General features: G+C 43.7%; 1 protein-coding gene across 1 annotated transcript in view; it reads right to left on the bottom strand.

The window, feature by feature from the left end:
- Window positions 1–8838: 8838 nt before the first annotated feature.
- LOC147422260 (wall-associated receptor kinase 1-like) overlaps window positions 8839–21210 on the bottom strand; it is a 73597-nt gene continuing 61225 nt past the window's right edge. The window contains exons 6-7 of the mRNA XM_086502466.1: window positions 9937–10263; window positions 8839–9695 (exon numbers count right to left, since the gene is read on the bottom strand). Coding sequence (XP_086358592.1) covers window positions 9393–9695; window positions 9937–10263 — 630 coding nt within the window. The 3' untranslated portion in view covers window positions 8839–9392. The remainder of the gene's footprint in view (window positions 9696–9936; window positions 10264–21210) is intronic.

Raw genomic sequence — 21210 nt, 5'->3', positions numbered from 1 at the left:
GACCCACAACGTATGCGCAGCCTCCAAAGGCGGAGCAAGCCAAGTAGCCAGATACACAAGCTTGTACCTTGACAGAGACCAGTAATCAGGCAGCTCACGGTTGGCAACAGGTGCCTGGTTGCTGTCGACAGGGGTGGGCTCGCACCTCCGCTCCCCCAAGGTGGCCGACCTTCTATAGCTTAGTAGCACTAGGTTCCGACTGGGAACCATTTTGACCCCCTTCAACAGGACCTGCCTGAGGAGGTCCCGCCCACTTCAGTGCCTCCAGCACCGCCTCCTCCTTCCTCATACATAGTACTTCCTTTCGATGGTGTGACTTGTGCAAGGCTATAGAGGCACTCATTTTCCTTGTTGTTTGCATGCTAACATTGTTTTGGTGACCCCACTGAGCAGCAAGGGCCCTTGTGCTCCAATTTTTATTAAATATGTCTATTCTGCATGCAGAGAATGTAAAGGGGATGTGGTTCCTTATGGACAACCGGCTATGTATGTGCAAATTGTGGACAACACTTGAGGCGGTCGTGTAATTGGATTGCAGCCTTTGGAGGGTTGTGAGGTTTTGTGAAGCCAAGCACTGGGGGCCGGGTTACCCAGTGTGAGGTGGATTAGGTACTGGAGCAATCCATCAACATCCCTTGAACTTTCAACGTCATATGTAAGTGTTTTCATGGCAATCGAACATGGCGGACGAGTTTCCACAGTTTCATGGATTGCCTAGTGAGAATGCACGGACTTTTATTGAGAAATTGGAAGTCAATTGCTTACTGCAAAATATACTAGATCAAGCTATATTGTTGCGGTTGCTGCAATACAGCTTACAAGATGAGGCAAAAGTTTGGTTACAAAATGATGAAGAGCTAGTACATGCACAAACTCCAGGGGTGGTTTTGGACTAAAATCGTGTGAAGCAAGCTTTTCTTGCACAATACAGGAACATCGAAGTACTTGATGAAGTTTGGCATGAAATTTTGGGGTACACTCAGAAGGATAATTAAAGTGTTGATAATTTTGTCATGCAGTTCACCTGTTTATGGGATAAATGGACCCAAGCTTTGGGAAATGAAATCCCTCCAGCCATGTTAAAGAAGGACCATTTTGTGGCAAACTTAAAGGAAAGACTGAAGTTCAAAGTTGAACTAAAAGCACCTGCTACCTTCAAGGAAGGAGTCACTATCGCCAGGGAGAAAGGATGGAAAGCTCAAAGACTCAATGAGTATGGGAAAGCAGCCTATGTGCAACGTAATGGTGGCCAAAAAAGAGAAAAATCAAGAAGAGACTGGAGCCCAACCTGCTCAAAGAGTTGCGAGCACTAAACAACTACAGCGAAATGTGCAAGACATGATGACCATGATGTAGGAATTATGGCTCAGTGAGGTGGTCGTGGTCATGGTCGTGGTAGAGGTATGGCCCGGTCGTGTGAAGCTCAGCCTAATTCTAATGCACGTCGCAAACAATGTGTCTTTGAGCCACAAAGGAGGTTCATCCCTACGTGTTATAATTGTGGTGAACTTGGTCATACCAGCACTTATCGTCCAAAGCCAACAAGGATGGGAAAGGTGATATGTTTCCACTTCCTCAGCAAATTACTAGCAAGGCTATTGATTATGCATAGGATATACAAGGAGATCAAGGTACTGAACAAGAAACAAAGCCTCAATCTCTAGTGGTCATTGGATATTGTGCGGGTTGAAAAGAAAGAAGCAGATATGATGCCTGTTGGCAAAAGAGAGAGGGAAGGCGATGCCGCTCCAGGTCCCAGCAAGAAGAAAGGGAAAGAGAAAGAAGGTGAAGATGCAAAAGTCAAGAGGAAGAGAAGACCTTGTAGACGGTTTGAAGTAGCAGATCTACCTTTGGGAGGAAAGTAGATTGTACTTTTGGATAGTTGATGAATATGGTGCCCAAACTTAAGAGGCTGTAAAATTAGTGAATCCAGAGAAGAGCCGAAGCATGGACAAGTCGGAGTGTTGGCTGTGGGAGAGTTAACCGACATTTGTCCTGCGGTGAACACTTGGCACAAAGGTGTGGGCATGGGAGAGGCCTACATTGATGGAGGTGCTCAAGTTTGTGTGATCACACAGTCATGTGTCGAGAGACTGGGTCTCATTACATGCGGGAGCTCTGGGTTTAGGATTTGACTAGCAAACCATGCCAAAGTGAAGTGTTTGGGGTTGATTAAGAATTTGGAAGTTGAGATCTTTAACGTGAAGGTTATAGTAAACTTTCATGTTATGCCAGCTGGCCTAGGAGCTTTTCCTCTCATTCTGGGATGACCTTGGTTGAGAGATGTTGGTGATGTGCAAGATTGGGGCAAGGGAACAATTTGTGTGTATGGCAAGAAGGGTGAAAAGAGGGTGTTTGATATGACTACCAAGCACCCTTTGGCACTAGAAGATGTGATTGAAAATGATGAATTCGAGGTTACCAGTGAAGACAGTTTGGAAGATTCGAAAAATAGCACTGCTTCTAGTTCCAGTGATGAAGGTGAAGTGTCATTCTTGTTGTTGAACGAGTACTGATTTGACACAAGGAAAAAGAAGGGAGTACTTAACAATGTTGGACAGGTTTCCAAATCTTTTCATCACTTCATATCAAGAAATAAGGGGTTTTGTTGGAGATCCTGTGAAGATTGAACTAGTTGAAGGGACAAAGCCAATAAGATAGAAATTAAGAAGTATGGGTAAGGAGCAAATGATTCTTTAAAGGAAGAAGTGGATAAACTTTTGGATGCAGGGTTCATTGTGCCATTTGATAATGCTAAATGGGTGAGCCCTGTAGTGATCACTCCAAAGAAAGATGGGTGTTGGAGAGTTTGTGTTGATTATAAGCCATTAAATGCAATGACCAAGAAAGATCCTTATCCTTTACCTTTCACTCATCAACTTTTAGATGCAATGACTAGCTTTGAAAGATACAGTGTTTGTGATGGTTATTCAGAACATTTCCAGTTTATCTTTGCTTCTGAAGACCGGAAAAAGACTACTTTTATCACTCCATAGGGTTATTTCTGCGTTTCCTGCCTTCCTTTTGGGTTAACAAATGGGCCTAAAGCTTTTGAAAGAAAAGTGGATTGGGTCCTTCTTACCCCGTTCCTTGTGGGAAGTTTGTCAAAGGATTCATAGATGATTTCTGTGTATAGAGTTCAAGGAGAGAGCATGTTCAAAATCTTGAAATGACTTTTGCAAGGTATGATGAATGTGGGGGTCAGTTGAACCCTAAGAAGTGTCATTTAGCGTAGCCGAAGATAAAGCTTCTTGGACATGTGATCTCAAAAAATGGGATTGAAGCAGATCCAGAGAAAATAGAAGCCTTATTATTGCTATCATCTCCAAAGGATACAAGACAGTTGGCCACTTTCATACAGAAGGTTAAGTATGTGTCTTGATTCATACCTTTGGCATCACAATCATTGTATCCATTGTAGCAAGTGGTTAAAAACGATAGATTGGAGTGGACATGTGATTGAGAGTCAAAGAAGTTTCTAGTACATTACCCATTATTCAAGCTCCTGACTGGGGAAAAGGAGTTTTATGTTAACCCATCAGTGGGAGATGATTCCATTGGGGCCATGTTGTTGCAAAGGGGGAAGGAATCTCAGCATATGAAGCCTGCTTGCAGACAACTCAGACATTACTTGTTGCAAAAGTCGTTCACTTTTCTCACCAGTTATTCATTGCTTCCTTGACTGTTCAATAATTCAAATATATCAAAAATAGTGACTGAAATGGGTTATTGAACTTCAGGAGTTTTAGTTCACTTTTTTGGTAGAAGAGAGTACTCGAGCTACCCTGGCAGATTTACTCACTTATAAAGAAACTCCTGTTTTGGTTAAGGAAGAGGTGGTGCGAAAGAAGGAAGTCGAGACTCTTTCCATATTCTGATGCTTATATTTTAATGGCTCTTATCGAAGAAGTCATGATGCTACTTCTGAAGGAATTGTCATTTATGATGCACAAGGAAAACTTGTAAGGAAACAAGGGCTGAAACTTGATGCAAAAAGTAACAATGAAGCAGAGTACATGGCTCTTGAAAGTGGCTTGCACATCTGTTTACATTTTGGAATTAGACGCCTATAAATCAAAGGAGATGCCTTGTTGGTCGTGAAGCAAGTATTGGGAGTATGGAAGAATAAGAATCCTAAACTAAAAAAATTATGTTTCAAGGTGAAATCATTACTCAAAAAGTTTGAAGCATGGATTTTGCAGCATATTGAAAGGTCTCAAAATGAGGAAGCTCATGACGCTACCCAAGAAATGATCACTCAAAGCATGGAGTTTGCAGTATATTGAAGGTCTCAAACTGAGGAAGCTCATGACGTTGCCAAAGAAATAATCACTTGTGTGTTTGTGTTGAGGGCTAATGCCCCATCATATCATGGAAGGGAAGTATTATCAAAGGAGGTGGATTTTCTGTTGACAGGTGCTTTACCTAAGAGTCTACCGTCATCCAAAAAGTATGCTTTTATAAGAAAAGATAGAAAGTACAAAATGCTTGATGATGTGCTTTACATAAAAGGAAGTGATTTAGGATTGTGTCGTGTGCACCTGGAAAGAGGAAATCTACAAGATTTTGGAAGAAAATCATGAGGGATCTTGTGGAGGCCATTTTTCCATGAAAATTACATTGCATAAGATTTTGCAAGAAGGCTATGTATGGCCAAGTATTTAGTGAGATGTTAACCATTGGTACAAGTCTTATTTGTCTTGCCAAAAAATGGGGAAGAGAATTTTGAAGCCTGAGTGTTTGAAAAATGGGGTCTTGATGCTATTGGACCCTTAACCATGACTAGTAAAAGAAATGCTTACATCTTGACAGTAGTGGATTATTTGTCACGTTGGGCAGAAGCTAAAGCTATCAAACAGATTATCAGTAATAAAATGGGAAAGTTTGTATATGAACATATATGATGCAAATTTGGTGTGCCACTAGAACTACTTTCTGATAGAAGACCGGGATTTAGAGGAGAGCTGTTTGATTTCCTATATGCAAAGAGCTTAATATACAACACACGTACAGTCCTCAATGAAAGGTTCAATGGAGAGTTGGTGAAAATCTTGACAAAGATGACCCAAAAATATGGGAAGACTTGAGATTCAGAGTTGCTTTGTGCATTATGGGCTTATAAAACTGCTATCAAAACGAGCACATGATTTTCTCCTTACCACTTGGTCTATGGAAAGGAAGCTTTATTGCCAATCAAAGTGGAGATTCCTGCACTCAAATTGTTGTCATTGTGAGATGAAGAGCAAAGAGATACTTGGCAAAGAGGTTGTTGGACTTACAATGTCTGTAATTGGACAGAGTTTTGGCTATAAGATACTATGAGAAAGCATTAAAAAAAACTCAGATAAAGGTTAATGAATGTGTGAAAGATAAGGGAATTGAAAAAGGTGATCTTGTGTTGTGATACAATAGTAAGCTAGACAATACTTTCCAGAAAAAGTATCAAGTGGAAAGGTCCTTTTACGATTGTAAACAAGTTTGACAATGGCACATATCAGTTGGCAGATTTGGGTGGTGCACAACATAAATACCGTGTTAATGGCTATAGACTGAAGAAATATCTAGCACGTTCAATGACAATTGTGATAGATGAGATGTTATCAATGGAGGAAGACAATGTAAAGACTAAATTTGTGAATGAGGTTAAAGGGGGTGCACCTCAAGCACCTTAGTCAGCAAGCATGACAAGCACCTCAAGCACCTTAGTCAGCAAGCACGACAAGCACCTCAAGCACCTTAGTCACCAAGCATGACAAGCACCTCAAGCTTGGGCCGGGTTCCCACCTCAAGCACAGCCCTAGCTTGCATAAGGTTTAAGGACTTTTAACACTAACCTTTGGAGGTCTTTAATGAAGCTAACCCTAAGGTCTTTTAAGCTTCATTAGATACACGTTGTTCTTTGATAGACTAGTCTAAGGCTAGTGAAAAGGGATGTTGTGCCAATCTATTTTCAGCAGAGGGCCTCTCTCCAGATGCAATCACCTACGTATGAATTCATGTGGCTCTATGCAAGATGCTGATGCGAAGCGAGGGCCTCTGTCCATATGCAATCACCTATGCATGCATCTAGAAGGAATGTGACTCTACGCAAGATGTTGATATGGGCTTAAAAATTTACTCTGATATTATTAGTGAGGGGTTGTTGCAAAAGATTGTTGTGCTTGGCAATGCCTTGGTTGATATGTATGCCACATGTGGTGCGCTTTGTAAAGCACAAAAAGTTCTTGAGGACCTATCCAGAATGTCGTCTCTTAGAGTGCATTGATTGCGGGATATGCACAACAAAAATAGGGCCAGAGAGCTCCAGACTAATTTCAGGCGGCGGATGCAAAGCGAGGACTTCTCTCCAAGTGCATTCATATACACGTGCATCTTGAAGGCATGTGGCTCTATGCAAGATACTGATATGGGCATAAAAATTATGGTTGATATTGTTACTCAGGGGCTATTGAAAAAGGGTATCTTTCTTGACAATGCCTTGGTTGACATGTTTGCTAAATGTGGTGCCCTTAAGAGAGCACAAAAAGTGCTCGAGGAGCTTTCTGTTCGGAGTGTTGACTCTTCGAATGCACTGATTAAAGGATTTTCACACAAGGGTAGGGCCAAAAAGCTCCAATCTGTTTTCAGCAAATGCATAGTGAGGGCCTCTCTCCAAATGTAATCGCTTATGTATGCATCTTGAAAACATGTGGCTCTACGCAAGATGATGATGTGGGCACAAAAATTCACAATTGTATTGTTCGTTAGAGGCTAGTGAAAAAGATGTCGTGCTTCGCACTGCCTTGGTTGATATGTATGCCAAGCATTGATTGTGGGATACACACAACAAGAGCAGGGCTAGAAATCTCTAGGTTGTTTTCAACGGATGCAAATGCCTTTGTCCATATGAAATCACCTACGCATGCATCTTGAAGGCATGTGGCTCTATGCAGACGCTAATATGGGCTTCAAAATTCAGTCTATATCGTAGTCTTGGGTTGTTGCAAAAAAAGCCATGCTTCGCAATGCCTTGGTCGATATGTAGGCCAAATTTGGTGTACTTTAAGGGAGAACAGAAAGTGCTCAAGGACATTCTTGTCTGGAATGTCCTCTCATGGAGTGCAATGATTACGAGATATGCGCAACGAAAGCATGTTGAAGGCATGTGGCTCTACACAAGATCATGATATATGCATAAAAATTCACATTGATATTGTTAGTTAGGGAATGTTGAAAAAGATGTCATGTTTGGAAATGCCTTGGTTGACATGTTTGCTAAATGTGGTGCACTTTAAAAACTCACTTTTGATATTGTTAATCCAAGGGTTGTTGGGAAAAATGTCGTGCTTGGCATTGCCTTGGTTAATATGTGTTCCAAATGTGGTGCACTTCAGAGAAAGTGCTTGAGGAGCTTTTTGTTTGAAACATCCTCCCTTGGACGTATGGATTGCGGGATATGCACAACAGGACCAGGGCAAAAATCTTTGCGCTATTTTTAGCCGATGCAAATCGAGGGCCTCTCTCCTGATGCAATCATGCACGTGCACATCTTGAAAGCATGACTCTATACAGTGTTGGTATGAGCATAAAAATTCACGTCCATATTGTTAGTCAAGAGTTGTTGAAAAAGATGTGCTTGGCAATGCCTTGATTAACATGTTTGCTAAATGTGGTGCAATTTAGAGAGCACCGGAACTTCTCAAAAAGCTTCCTGTCAAAAGCTGGAATCCACCGATTGCAAGATTTTTCCCATAGGGGCAGTTTTTGGCAAATGCAAAACGATGGCCTCTCCTGATTGCAAGATTTGTTCCACAATGGCAACACTAGAAACCTCTAGGTTGTTTCCAACAGATGTGAATTGAGGGCTCTTGGAGAAAGATGTAGTGCTTGGCCGTGTTTTGATCAATATGTATGCCAGATGGAGCACCCCAAAGACTGTGAGTTTGTGTATGTGTGTGAGCTTATGGACGGACAATCTGACAGATTCAACCTACCCTAAGATCAAGAACATCAAAAGTAATGCAGGTAATGGTAGGCATGATAGAAAAAGTGAATGTGACAATCGACATGTTGACTAAAGTTGTGGAAGGGATGACGATGACACAACACATATTGGTGGAAAGGTGATGCAACAATGCAAGGGAGGTCTAGCAACTGATCCATCAACATTGTGCTTCAATGCAGACGACCAATAACAAAGGTATACTTAAATTTCGTGTTTTGATTTCCTTTATGTGATCTCAAAATTCTTAGATTACATCATGTATACAATAAAGCAATAAATTTATATCATTTTTATTGGAAAGATTTCAAATGAAGGTGGCAAAAACTTGTTATGCCAACAAAGGGACACACGGATAATACACCAACACATGGCAACATGGAATGATATATGTCTTTATAAAACATTGGTAGTGAGTTCTTCCTTGTATAATTATAATATTTTTACAATAAAAAGTCCCTCCAACATCGGAGAAGCAATGTAGACTAGAAATGCAGGTGACAACGACTTATTGCACATGGGAAAGGTTGTAGGGTTAGCAAATATGACAAATATACAATAGCCATGCACCAACGGTGTTGTTTTTTGCTTTTTGCCTTGGCTACTGCCTCAACCCCTGTGGGTACAATGCTAGTTCTCACACAAACTTTGCTTACACTCACAAATAGGCTTTTTTTAAAGGTCAAAGTCCTTGACAACGAGATTCTAGTGCTTGGCATGGAAGGCCCATGCATGTCTAGAGCACAAGACATTTTGGATCGTGTAGGCAATTTTTACGACAGATTAATGAGGCAGCAAATAATTCTGTGCAAAACAACCGACCCTACATGTGGACTGTGCCAAGAGGAGATAGAGAGTGTGAGGAGCACTATGTTTGAATACAAAGCATACACAACCATCAGAGAAAGAGAGATTCACATAGCAGCACCCAACATGTTACACACACACACACACACACACACACACAGACACACACACACACGCACGCACACACACACACACACCCAGCCAGCTCCGTCCCACATGACATTGTAGGAGTACATTTTGTTCTCATACTACTACGGGAGTGACCAGACCATTGGCTTTATCCACAGAATGAAATGGATAAGCAAGAGGACATTATTTACAAAGCTTGGATGGAATCTAGAGCTCCAGTCAAGCAGGGCAAATGAAAGAGGCACTATGCCTCGCTGATGTTGCGATTGTTCTCACAGAGCATGGGATAGACCAACCCCCACCTCTTTAGTATTAAGTGCCTCCCCATGTAATGTCTATCCCTGTATTCGACTATAATTTCTTGTAGGTTTCTCGACACACTAATACCTAAGTTGTATCATATACGCTCTTCTAGAAAGCCACTTTGCATGCCTTTTCTGTACGTTCTCTCTGCAGGTGCCATGGTATCAACAGACTATCGTGGTAAGGTAGGAATGTTGAGGTTGCCAATTGACGTGGTGGTTGAAGCAGATTGCTTGAAGACCTCGTCGGCATTGTGAACCACGACAGCACCAGCTTCCACCTGCTCAGAACAAATATCTTTGGAAGACGCACTGGAAGAGTCCTTATTCCCATCATTACCATGATTAGCCTCCTCCAAGGCACGTGCTATATGGCGGAGCTCATCAGCAACGGTGCTCATAGATGGGCGGTCAGTACCCTGAATAGAGAGGCATTGAAGAGCAAGAGCAGCAACTGCCATTATAGATGAGCGCACCTGCACCTAAGCAAAAAGCTCATGTCAACTGGACGTGTGTGCACACGTGCGCGTGCACATACACACAAAAAAACACATCCATGTACATAGACTTACACATACACACATACATTTACACATTAAAAAGTGGCATACATTATATACACACACACACACACATATTACACACATACATAAACATTTGCACACTAAAAAGTGGCATTACATTACGAACACTGTCAAAAATAAAAGATATATCTACCGTCATCCCATCCAACGCCTTGTGACTTGATACAGTTGACGGCTCTATAAGGAAAGGATCAATGAGCTCTTCCACTCTCCCGTCTTGCATGCACTTTATGAAGAGAACAGATAGACTTGTAACTTGGGGCTCCCGACACCTATCAATAGGCTTCTGGCCACTGATAAGCTCCAGAAGCATGACACCCAAGCTGTATACATCACTCTTATCCGTTAGTTGTAAAGTTTGAAAATACTCCGGATCCAGATAGCCAACTGTGCCTTGCACAGCCGTTGACACATGCTGCATTCCTTCGGGGACAAGACGAGATGCGCCAAAGTCTGCCACCTTCATCCACAGCATCTCTCTCTCTCTCTCTCTCTCTCTCTCTCTCTCTCTCTCTCTCTCTCTCTCTCTCTCTCTCTGTGTGTGTGTGTGTGTGTGTGTGTGTGTGTGTGTGTGTGTGTGTGTGTGTGTGCGCGTGCACGCGTGTATGTGGAAAAAGATAACTGACATGCTATTACTTGACCCCCCTTGGAGTGGCCAAAATGGTGCTGACCCCAAGGGGAAGTAAAAACTGTTACAAGAACATTGTAGGCAATCATAAAGGCCACACCAAAACTTGAAAATCTGACAATTCTATAAACAAGAAACCCCTCCTGATGAGGGTAAAAAGTGCCTTGGCAACATCTGCACCGAAAAGAGGCATCTCCAAGCCGCTATGAAGAGGAAAACCACCCAGGCAACATATGAGGCGTCTCTGAAAAGGCCCAAGACAACATCAAGGATGCATTGAGAAGCAACTACTGCACAGGAGGGTGAAGGATGAGCCACCAGCGAGGAAGAAGCAAACCATCCTCATGTCAACCGATAGGTAGCCGCTAAAAAGCACCACTGAAAGATGGTCCAGCAAGGTCGATGTTGACACCAACAAGGCCACCAGCTAGTGGAGGATGACTGCAACAGCAATGTGTGGAAACCACCGGTCCAAAAGCGTGAGTGGAGACTCTCATCCCAGCCAAACCCAGCAAGCCACCTTCGTAGAGAGCAAGCAGCAACACATCAAAGAGAACTGGGGCAGCCTCTCCCAAGAAAAAAAAAAACAAAGACCAAACAACAAAAATAGCAAACAGAAAGCAAGCAATAGACTCATACTCAGGTGCACACACCCACCCTACCGGGACATGAGAAAAAAGGAAAATTCCCTCTCGCAGAGACACGCAAACCCCCAACCACTCACACACCCTCTACCAAGGAATTCAAGCACACCCATACAACTAGTATAGAGCACACACAACGAGCATAAAACCAAGCCAAACAAAAAGAAACGAAGAGAAAAATGGGAAAACGGAGGGAGGTTGCCCATGCAGAGCAGCAACTCGTAGTGGACAGCTTGGTCATGCGAGCAGCAGCAGGAGCAGAGCAAGAACGCTTAGCACGTAATGAACAGCGTGTCAGGAGCGAGGAACTGCGTGCAGACTGGTAGCTCTCTCTCTCTCTCTCTCTCTCTCTCTCTCTCTCTCTCTCTCATACTTTATGGTTATGGCCTTTAGTAGCCTCAGCTATGTTGTATGCGGTGCAGATATGGGGACCTTCTGTAGGCCAAGATGGTTGGAGACGTATGGAGAGACCCTTGGTATCTATGATCTCTCGACTGATCAGAGCCAAGACCTCCGTACCCCACGCTATCATTCGAGCAGAGCTAGCTGCCCCTCCTATGGAGATTGAGGCGCTTACCAGATCAGTCTCCTTTGAGCACAGCTTGTGGGACACTACTCGAGACAGATATGCTAGACTAGCCCTCGAGTCTTCCAGACAGTTAGCTCTTCAAAGGGACACTTCATGCTGGTATGCACAAATGACATCATGGTTTCAGATGCATGGCTTCACCATGGACAGGCTGCCCCCTTTCCAGTACTCTCTTCAGACATCCTCGATGTCTCTTACACGGGTGGAGATTACTAGACTCATTCGTCAGTACCTGATCCAGTAGTATACCAGGTGTTAGGTCCAACGGAATGAATGTTTGCGCTTTGCTCAAGATGAGTGCTCCAGCCTGTGCTCAAGGTTCCTTTTTGTTCTTATCGAAGGTAGAGCCTTCCGTTCTTAATGAGAGAGTGCTATGATCACAAACAAAGTGAATGGACACTATGTGTGCAAGTGTATGAGACTCAGAGATAGAGAGAGAAGAGAGATACGACACCAGAGACGTTGTAAAACCCTCCTCCGAAGGCCCCACTCTCATCGGCGAGAGTGGTCTACTTATGATTGCACAAACCGGTACAAACTGAATGCATGTGACTGATGCAAGTCTAGGCTATGTCAACGATGACGACGGGGATGGCGACACCGACCTAAGGGCTGAAATCTGCAATCTTTTATCTGCTGTCCAAAAACGCTATGGGCTGAAATCTGCGACTAGTCCAAAAACACTAATTTTGGGGTTGTTTCTGTGGGTCTTTGTCGCTGAAAATCTGCAGGTTTAGGGCTGAAAACTGAGGTTCTTAAGGCTGAAAACTGATGGTCTTTTCGGGCTGAATCTGCTACTCTTTTAGGACTGAACTTGCAGGCTCTTCATGGCTGAAAAATGCTGCTCATACCTGCAGAAAACGCTAGGCCAGAACTGATGTCAAAAACGCTAGGTTGCTGAGCTTTGCAAAAACGCTAGCTGACGGAATCTGTGGCGATGGTATCCTGATGCAAAAACGCTAGTGGCTGGAACTGCCTTGCGAGGATGCTTGTTGAAGAAAACGCTAGATCTAAGTCTTGCTTGGAGGGAAGTCCAACAAGGGTCTTGTTGAGAAGTTGCATGCTGAGCTTGGCTCCTGTTGCCTCTTCTGCCATTTAGTGCTAGTCTAGGTTTGCTTATATACAAACTTACTCAATTTTCCCTACCTACTTTCCAACAAAAGTCACTTAAAAATAATAAGTGGGTCTACGAATAGACTCACAAAAGTGCCAGATCACTTCTAATCTAGACTAACTGGACTGAACTGAACCCTGGTTATGTTGTAGCTTGTCTACGGACACATAGAGTTGGAGTGTCATGTGACGTCCCCTCCTTTTCAAAGTGAGGTACTGGTACCGAACTGTATGGCGTCGAGGGAGATCGCCGACAGCATCTGGAATCCTAGAAGGGACTCTTTGCCGGCCCACTCTGATATGTAGGTCGTGTGGTACTTGAACTTCATAAAGGTCTGCAATGCCTTCTTCTTTGGGCCGCGCCGAAAGCGACACAAAGTCTTCTATGGCTCCTTCAATGCTTCAACTTCGTCGAGAGTCATGCTTCTTTCTTCTTCAAGAATCTCCATGGCTGAAAATTCCTGAAACCATTTCCAACACAAAACCATGAATATACCTATTCCATGTAAAGTGAGTGGAAAAAATCTTGTCTTCCTTAAAGACTGTGCATACAATGTAGATGAACCAATAGACGGAGTGCCAAACCGTTCACCACACACAAGCAAACAATGAGATCGAATCTTGTGTTTCTGATCTAAATCAATCAACTGTGGAAATTCACAACGGAAATGCCCATGCTTGGTGCTCATACTTTTATGTGCTCTTTCTACAACCGTGTCTTGCCAAGGAAGAGACATGGAATGTGACTTCCTTGAATGCATACTTTTCAGCTTTTCATGAAAAATCCGCATATACTCCTGCTCATCCACCATGAGTGAAACGTGCTCAACATACAATATGTCATGCCTAGTAAAAGGGATCACATAAAGATGCTGACGAAAATACAGGAAACGATCACGAATGAAACACTCGAACAATGCGTGCGTATCAATCATGCGAACACATAATACTTCCTGTGAGGGTTCTTTGGACCTAGGCTCGAGAGCCAAGATCGATCGTTCGTGAATGATCAAATCGTCCTGTGGGGGTTCTTTGGACCTCGACTCGAGAGTCAAGATCGGTTCTTCGTGATTGATCGAATCTACTACGAGGTTAGCTTCGCTAGAAAAAGCATCCACTAACACATCATCCTTGTGAACAATCACATCATCTTCATGCAACTAATCATGCTTGTGAGAAATCACATCTTGATCATGCAAATCATCATGCTTGTGAGAAATCACATCTTGATCATGCTCATCATTAACATCCAAATCATCGTGCAAATCATTGTCACTCAAATCATCATCATTCAAATCATGTGTGCCATGCTTGGGAGAAGAAGAGACTAAGAGAGTCTCCTTTTCCCGAATCTCTTGCATCTGTTCCTGCACTTGAGAAAAAAGTCGCAAGAACTCTTGCATGCGTCACTCGCTCTATTCTTGTCCTGCCTTTCTTTCTGCTTCTCTTTCTGCTTTGTCTTCTGCGTGCCTGTGATCCATTTCTGCTTTTCTTTCTGCGTGGCTGCGATTCATTTCTGCCATTCTTTCTGCATTTCTTGCTTCGCGTTCTACCCTCTTTTCTAGAAACATCTGGTCTAAAGCCTCCATAGGAGTTAGTGCAATTCTTGACGTAGATGGGGAAGGGGGAGGATTGGAAAAACCTCCTGGTGGGGAAAATTCTTCTTCGCCTCTCTCATGCTCATCACCTCCAAGCGAAGTATCCATTCCGCTTCGAGTGATGACCATCCACTGAAGTCGTGGGTTCTTGTGGTCTTGGGTTCTTAAGTTCACGAGGAACTTGGATTCTTGGGGGTCTTTGAGTTCTTGAGGGTCTTGAGGTTCTTTTTTTCGCTTGCAATTTGTGTTCGAGAAGGATCTTCTCTTCACCCGAGTTCTGCTCTTTTCCGCGGGCGCACCCTTAGCGGCCTTGCGCTCACACCAAGGTTGCTTTTTCCCGCCTCACGTCGATTGGCCGGCCGCTAAGTGCACGGTTCGCTCTCAATGAGTGAAAAGAGACACAAGGGGAGGCTGGACAAGCCCTTCTTTCTTGGGTTTCCTGTCACTCTTCAAAAACACGACACGCCCAAGCAAACTTGGGTTCATGCGACCTCAACAAGCAAAAAAAATTATTGTGATTCTTGTGGTTCTTTCCTTGAGTGATACAGAACACTGCCAAAGCTCTGATACCAATGTTAGGTACTGCAGAATAATGAATGTTTGCGCTTTGCTCAGGATGAGTGCTCCGAACTGTGCTCAAGGTTCCTTTTTGTTCTTATCGAAGGTAGAGCCTTCCGTTCTTAATGAGAGAGTGCTATGATCACAAACAAAGTGAATGGACACTATGCGTGCAAGTGTATGAGACTGAGAGATAGAGAGAGAAGAGAGATACGACACCAGAGACGTTGTAAAACCCTCCTCCGAAGGCCCCACTCTCATCGGCGAGAGTGGTCTACTTATGATTGCACAAACCGGTACAAACTGAATGCATGTGACTGATGCAAGTCTAAGCTATGTCGGCGATGACGACGGGGATGGCGACACCGACCTAAGGGCTGAAATCTGCAATCTTTTATCTATTGTCCAAAAACACTATGGGCTGAAATCTGCGACTAGTCCAAAAACGCTGATTTTGAGGCTGTTTCTGTGGGTCTTTGTCACTGAAAATCTGCACTTTTAGGGCTGGAAACTGAGGTTTCTTAAGGCTGAAAACTGATGGTCTTTTCGGGCTGAATCTGCTACTCTTTTAGGGCTGAACTTGCAGGCTCTTCATGGCTGAAAAACGCTGCTCATACCTGCAGAAAATGCTAGGCCAGAACTGATGTCAAAAACGCTAGGTTGCTGAGCTTTGCAAAAACGCTAGCTGATGGAATCTGTGGCGATGGTATCCTGATGCAAAAACGCTAGTGGCTGGAACTGCCTGGCGAGGATGCTTGCTGAAGAAAACGCTAGATCTGGGTCTTGCTTGGAGGGAAATCCACCAAGGGATCTTGTTGAGAAGTTGCCTGCTGAGCTTGGCTCCTGTTGCCTCTTCTGCCATTTAGTGCTAGTCTAGGTGTGCTTATATACAAACTTACTCAATTTTCCCTACCTACTTTCCAACAAAAGTCACTTAAAAATAATAAGTGAAAAATGTCAAAAATAGGGAAAATAGGCTAAATGCACTGGAAAATTCCCCTGAAGGATTCTGATGGATTTTGATGGGAATGCTTATGATCATGTTGTGTGCAACCAGAGGATATGCATCTACACTAAGTGACTGGGCATGCACAGTCTACGAATAGACTCACAAAAGTGCCAGATCACTTCTAATCTAGACTGACTGGACTGAACTGAACCCTGGTCATGCTGTAGCTTGTCCACGGACACATAGGGTTGGATGTGTCACGTGACGCCAAGAGGAGATGGATAGAGCCGCCACAGGAGTTGGGTCCGAAGACGGCTTTCTATAGAGAGCATCTTCTCCACCTCACAGGAGATGGGTTTGTGATTCGATCTAGCTACATGGATACACATATGTCTCATGGTTTGCGGTGTGCCATTAGTCAGATACGCACATCCTCACATCAACTGGAGATTGAGACTGGTAGATTTAGAGGGATACCAGCAGACAACAGGATATGCCGTTTATGCCAGCTAGAGCCAGAGACAGAGCTACATTACATATGTCATTGCACAGTGTACTATGAGATTCGGGGTGTTTCCACTGCTTATTTAGAGAGGGTTTCGGTCCTTTCTCTAGGGTCATGAGTTATGAGGATCAAAGATGTCTTGGGCTGTATCTTCTTGAGTTACACAGATTTAGAGACACTTTACTAAGGAGAGCTAGAGAGAGAGAGAGTCCCAAAGACGGATTATAGATTTCTTTTCACTAGATATGGGACAGCCAGAGGAGCAGCCATCATTGTAGAGCTCCGCTCACACTCATTCGACCACTACCGGCACTCTCATTGACCGAGCACTGGAGCTACGGAGATCCAGACGGCCACGATTGAGGAGAGAGGCTACACAGCATCGACGGAGACTACAACAAAGGATTCGAGCCATACTCTCTCGACATCCAGAGTGCAGATGAGGATGGATCCTACTAGTAGTAGTATTTTTGTTCTAGTCTTTTTGTATCCAGACATGGTATTAGATTCACAATTTTGTAACAATTTGGTCTCATAGGTCATTTTCGCCTTTTGAAGACGTCAATATAACATTTCATCTGTGTGTGTGTGTGTGTGTGTGTGTGTGTGTGTGTGGGGGGGGGGGGGGGGGGGGGGGGGGGGGGGGGGGGATAGCTAACATTCTATTACTTGAGTCCCAGGGTTGACACGTACAGTCACATATGACGGGTACACATACGAAGACGTGTGGTACTAATCGAACTAAAAAAATTAAGACGTACGTTGACGTAACATACGATGCAAAAAAAAATCATGTCTTTACACACTACAAGAGAGACTAAACCAAGAAGTTTTCAAACTCAGAAGTTAGAACATGATAGATCATATGAGTCATGACATAGATCTTAGTACTTAGTACTAAGTACTTGCAACTTAAGTCTTACAAGTTAGAACATGAAAGATCTGCCCATGGACATTGGAACAGCAATGTCCGAAAAAAGAAGAATCATGATCTCCAAAGTGGTGACCGCCATAGTAGATCCGCTATCCGAGCCTCGCTGCACATAGGTCATGGTTGTTTGAGCCAATGCAACCATTGGGCTCTTGGTCAAATGCAATCAAAATTGCAAAACGATCCCACCCCACACCACAAACACACCACCACATTATAAAAATAAAATAAATAAATAAATTTTTTAAAAAACGGACAAGTCATCTACGAAACGTACGAGTCGTACGGTACAGTACGGAACATACGGATTGTCCTATACGTCGTACGACGACAACCCTGTACTTGACCCCCCTTGGAGTGCCCAAAATGGTACAGACCCCAAGTGGAAGTTAAAAACTGTTACAAGAACACTGTAGGCAATTATAAAGGCCAGAGGCGAAAACTTGGAAAACTGACAATTCTATAAACAAGTCAATGGAAAAAACCTCTCCTAATGAGGGTAGATAGTGCCTTGGCAACTTCTGATAGGGGATAGAAGGAGAGGGTATCTACCAGAACCTCTGAAAAAATAGGCACCTCCAAGCCGCTATGAAAAGGAAAACCACCCAGGCAAAGTGTGAGGCATCTCTAAAAAGGCCCAAGACTAACATCAAGGATGCACTAAGAAGCAACCACTGCACGGGAGAGTGAAGGATGGGTCAAGTTGAGGAAAGCAGCCACCGGCGAGGAAGAAGCAAACAACCCTCGTGTCAACATGCTTTTCATGTGAGTCTCTTGAAACCTTTCTAGGGTGAGGTGCCAATCGACAGGAAGCTTGAGGAGCAACCTGAAATAGAAGAGAGTGAGGAGATTCTTGTTCCAAAATAGATACTGGCTCACAAGGAAAGGAACGAGAAAGGTAAAGTGAACGACAGTTCTTAGTCAAGAACTATCCGGCATTGAATGCGAAGTGGATGCAGGAGGAGGACCTAGCAGATACTCCTCAGATATTAGAACTTTACCTTGAGATTTTTGGTCTAGCTTCGACTATTTCGAGAGATCTCATGGATCAGCAAGGTTGAATCTAGTGCAGACAGGACTGCACAAGAGGGAAGTAACTTCACTCCTTTGTTACACTTACCCAGGTGGAATAAAGTCACTGATTTTTCTTTGGATTTCAGGGATACAAATGGGCTGACAGTATTCTGCTGGATGACTTTATGAAATAAGTACTTCGACATGGGAATTCTCGAAATGATTTTGATTGATGGATACTCTTAACATGTGACTGTGTTCGAGTGCAGGTTTGAAAGACGAAATGACTATTGCATTTCGTCTTGAGAGTCTATAGACATGATTGCAATAAGGATTAGTTAATCCGACATCATTGAGGTCCTGTGTGGATCTAGATGCGATTACTAAATACGTTGCCAGGAATCATGGTCCTAGATCTCCATGAATTCTCTCTATGATTTCATATGAATGTGACGTGAATGTTTAGTGATTATCATCTTTGTGCAAGTGCTAGATTGGTGTCATCTAGTGCGTCAGTACTTAGAGTCACTGTCTACTGAACTGGTTTATGGCTTATGTTTGTTTTTGCTGGCATAATCGAGGGCGATTATAATTCTTTCAAGGGGGGTTATGTCACAAATAACTGATGACGTGGTATCACTATTCTGGACACCAGAGTCACCTTATAAGTTGTTCCAACTTCTAGGTACCTGGCGACAGGGCCCAAGGAATATGAGATTAAAAAACGCTCCCTGGACAACTGTACGAACACCCGAAAATCGCGTTGACATGCTGACGTGGGTAGGCCGTACGGAAATCTAGAAAACACGCTGACTGTGCTGACGTGGCAGTTGTACGAAACTCCACGATTTGCGCTGGCAGCTTTTTGCGCCAGTTTTTACACCAAATGCTTTTGAAACTTGCAGCTTTTGAACTGATTGCTTTTAGGGCTCTGCTTTTGGTATCCCCTGTACTGTTTAAAAGAGCCCTTAGGGCCTCACTCGACAGAGCATATGGACGCACAGTCTGAGAGCAGAGGTCCCTCGGGAGTTGTACTTCGCAAGATCAATGATAAAGAAATACCGAAAGGGGCGCCAGACATTGGGGCCAATACCTCTGGGCACGACGCTCCGTCGGGCCGTGTCAACTCTCTCTCTCTCTCTCTCTCTCTCTCTCTCTCTCTCTCTCTCTCTCTCTCTCTCTCTCTCTCTCTCTCTCTCTCTCTCTCTCTCTGCCCTAGCAACCCGTTTTCGCCCTGTGTCACAAGACAGGCACCACGTGCCCATAGAAAAGAACAGACTGAACAAACTTTTAGTACTTTAGTAACAACTGAAACTGAAAGAGAGAGCACACGCGACGCGGAGTGGCGGAATTCCACCCCAGAGAGTATTGGCCCCAAACCTTGGCGCCCCTTTCGGTATTTCTTTATATTGCATCATCAAAGTAAAAGCCGGTACTCCAAACTTTGCACCTTCTCCAGAAAGCATGCCAAAGAATGAGCCCTAACCTCATATTTAAAGGCGCTAGGCCCCAAAAGCAGTTTACAGTAAAAAGCCTTCAAACTCAAAAGCATCTAGTCCAAAAGCAAAGCCAAAAAGCTACCAGCGTAAATCACGGAAATCCGTACAACCTACCACATCATCAGCTAGCGCAAAACGCAAAAATCTGTACAGCTTGTAAAAAGCCTTCAAACTCAAAAGCATCTAGTTCAAAAGCAAAGCCAAAAAGCTGCCAGCGTAAATCACGAAAATCCGTACAACCTGCCACGTCATCAGCTAGCGCAAAACACGGAAATCCATTCAGCCTGTCACGTCATCATGTCAGCGCAATTTTCAGAAATCTGCCACGTCATCAGTTTGTTACATCTCCTCTTCTTGAAAGAGAGTAATCGTCCGCGATTACAGCATATCTGCAAAACAACTCGAGTTAGCTCAAAAATTTCCAAGGGTCATTCCGAGGGACATTCCAAGGGACAATCAGTTTGCTCTTTTTGTTAAGGAGTTCACTTCTCCTTTCGGCTCTTTTGATCAAGGAGTTAGCTTCTCCTTTCGGCTGTTTTGATCAAGGAGTTAGCTTCTCGTTTCGTCCAGATCGAAACTCTTGATATTCCGGCATAGTAAAATTAGCCATCACACCCATACCGTATTGATCTTCCACGGGTGTCTTGATGCACTAAAATTACATACCCAGGCAATCTCATCCAATTAGGAATACTCAGTGGTTGACACATCACAATGCAACACAAATGCTCACATATGCATGTTACAAGACATAGAAACATAAAGCCACCGATGAACACTCCTCCCACATAACCTAACAAGGTCCACGCCGGGAGAGATTCAACGACTCTCTCATCACTCCTCCGGCAATAACCTAAAAAGATCCGGGCCATGAGATATAGAGACCTTTTACAACCAAACGCCCCCCAGACCGCAGCCTACATCGTTTGGAGGTGCTGAGAGTAACCACTGCTCAGACTTCTTAATACTCCTCTCGCATACCATCCAAGTCCGAGCCGGGAGTCGCAACAACAATACTCCCCCCGTAAATAACCACAAGGGTCCGGGCCATGAGTAAATTAAAAAAAACAACACTTTTTAAATACTCCATACTCCCCCCGCAAATAACCACAAGGGTTCGGGCCATGAGTATGAACACGCATTCTCAACCTTATTTCTCACTACTCCACCTGGGAGTAAAATCACCAATCATTGAAACCAGTATTAAAACCAGAGTCGATGTAACAGACTTGGATACTCCAAGTCAAGAATCAACCGCGACAGCACCAAATAACCACTTCAAAACAATTCCCAGATCACAATAGATTTGCACTAGCCCGGCGGAGTTCCGTGCCTAGAGATATTGGCCCCAAAGACTGGCACCCCTTTCGGTATTTCTT

This window comes from Adiantum capillus-veneris, chromosome 27 (assembly GCF_014529385.1).
Source record: "Adiantum capillus-veneris isolate H3 chromosome 27, ASM1452938v2, whole genome shotgun sequence".
In the NCBI taxonomy this organism is placed as follows: Eukaryota; Viridiplantae; Streptophyta; class Polypodiopsida; order Polypodiales; family Pteridaceae; genus Adiantum; species Adiantum capillus-veneris.
This window is presented reverse-complemented; position numbering and strand designations above follow the sequence as displayed.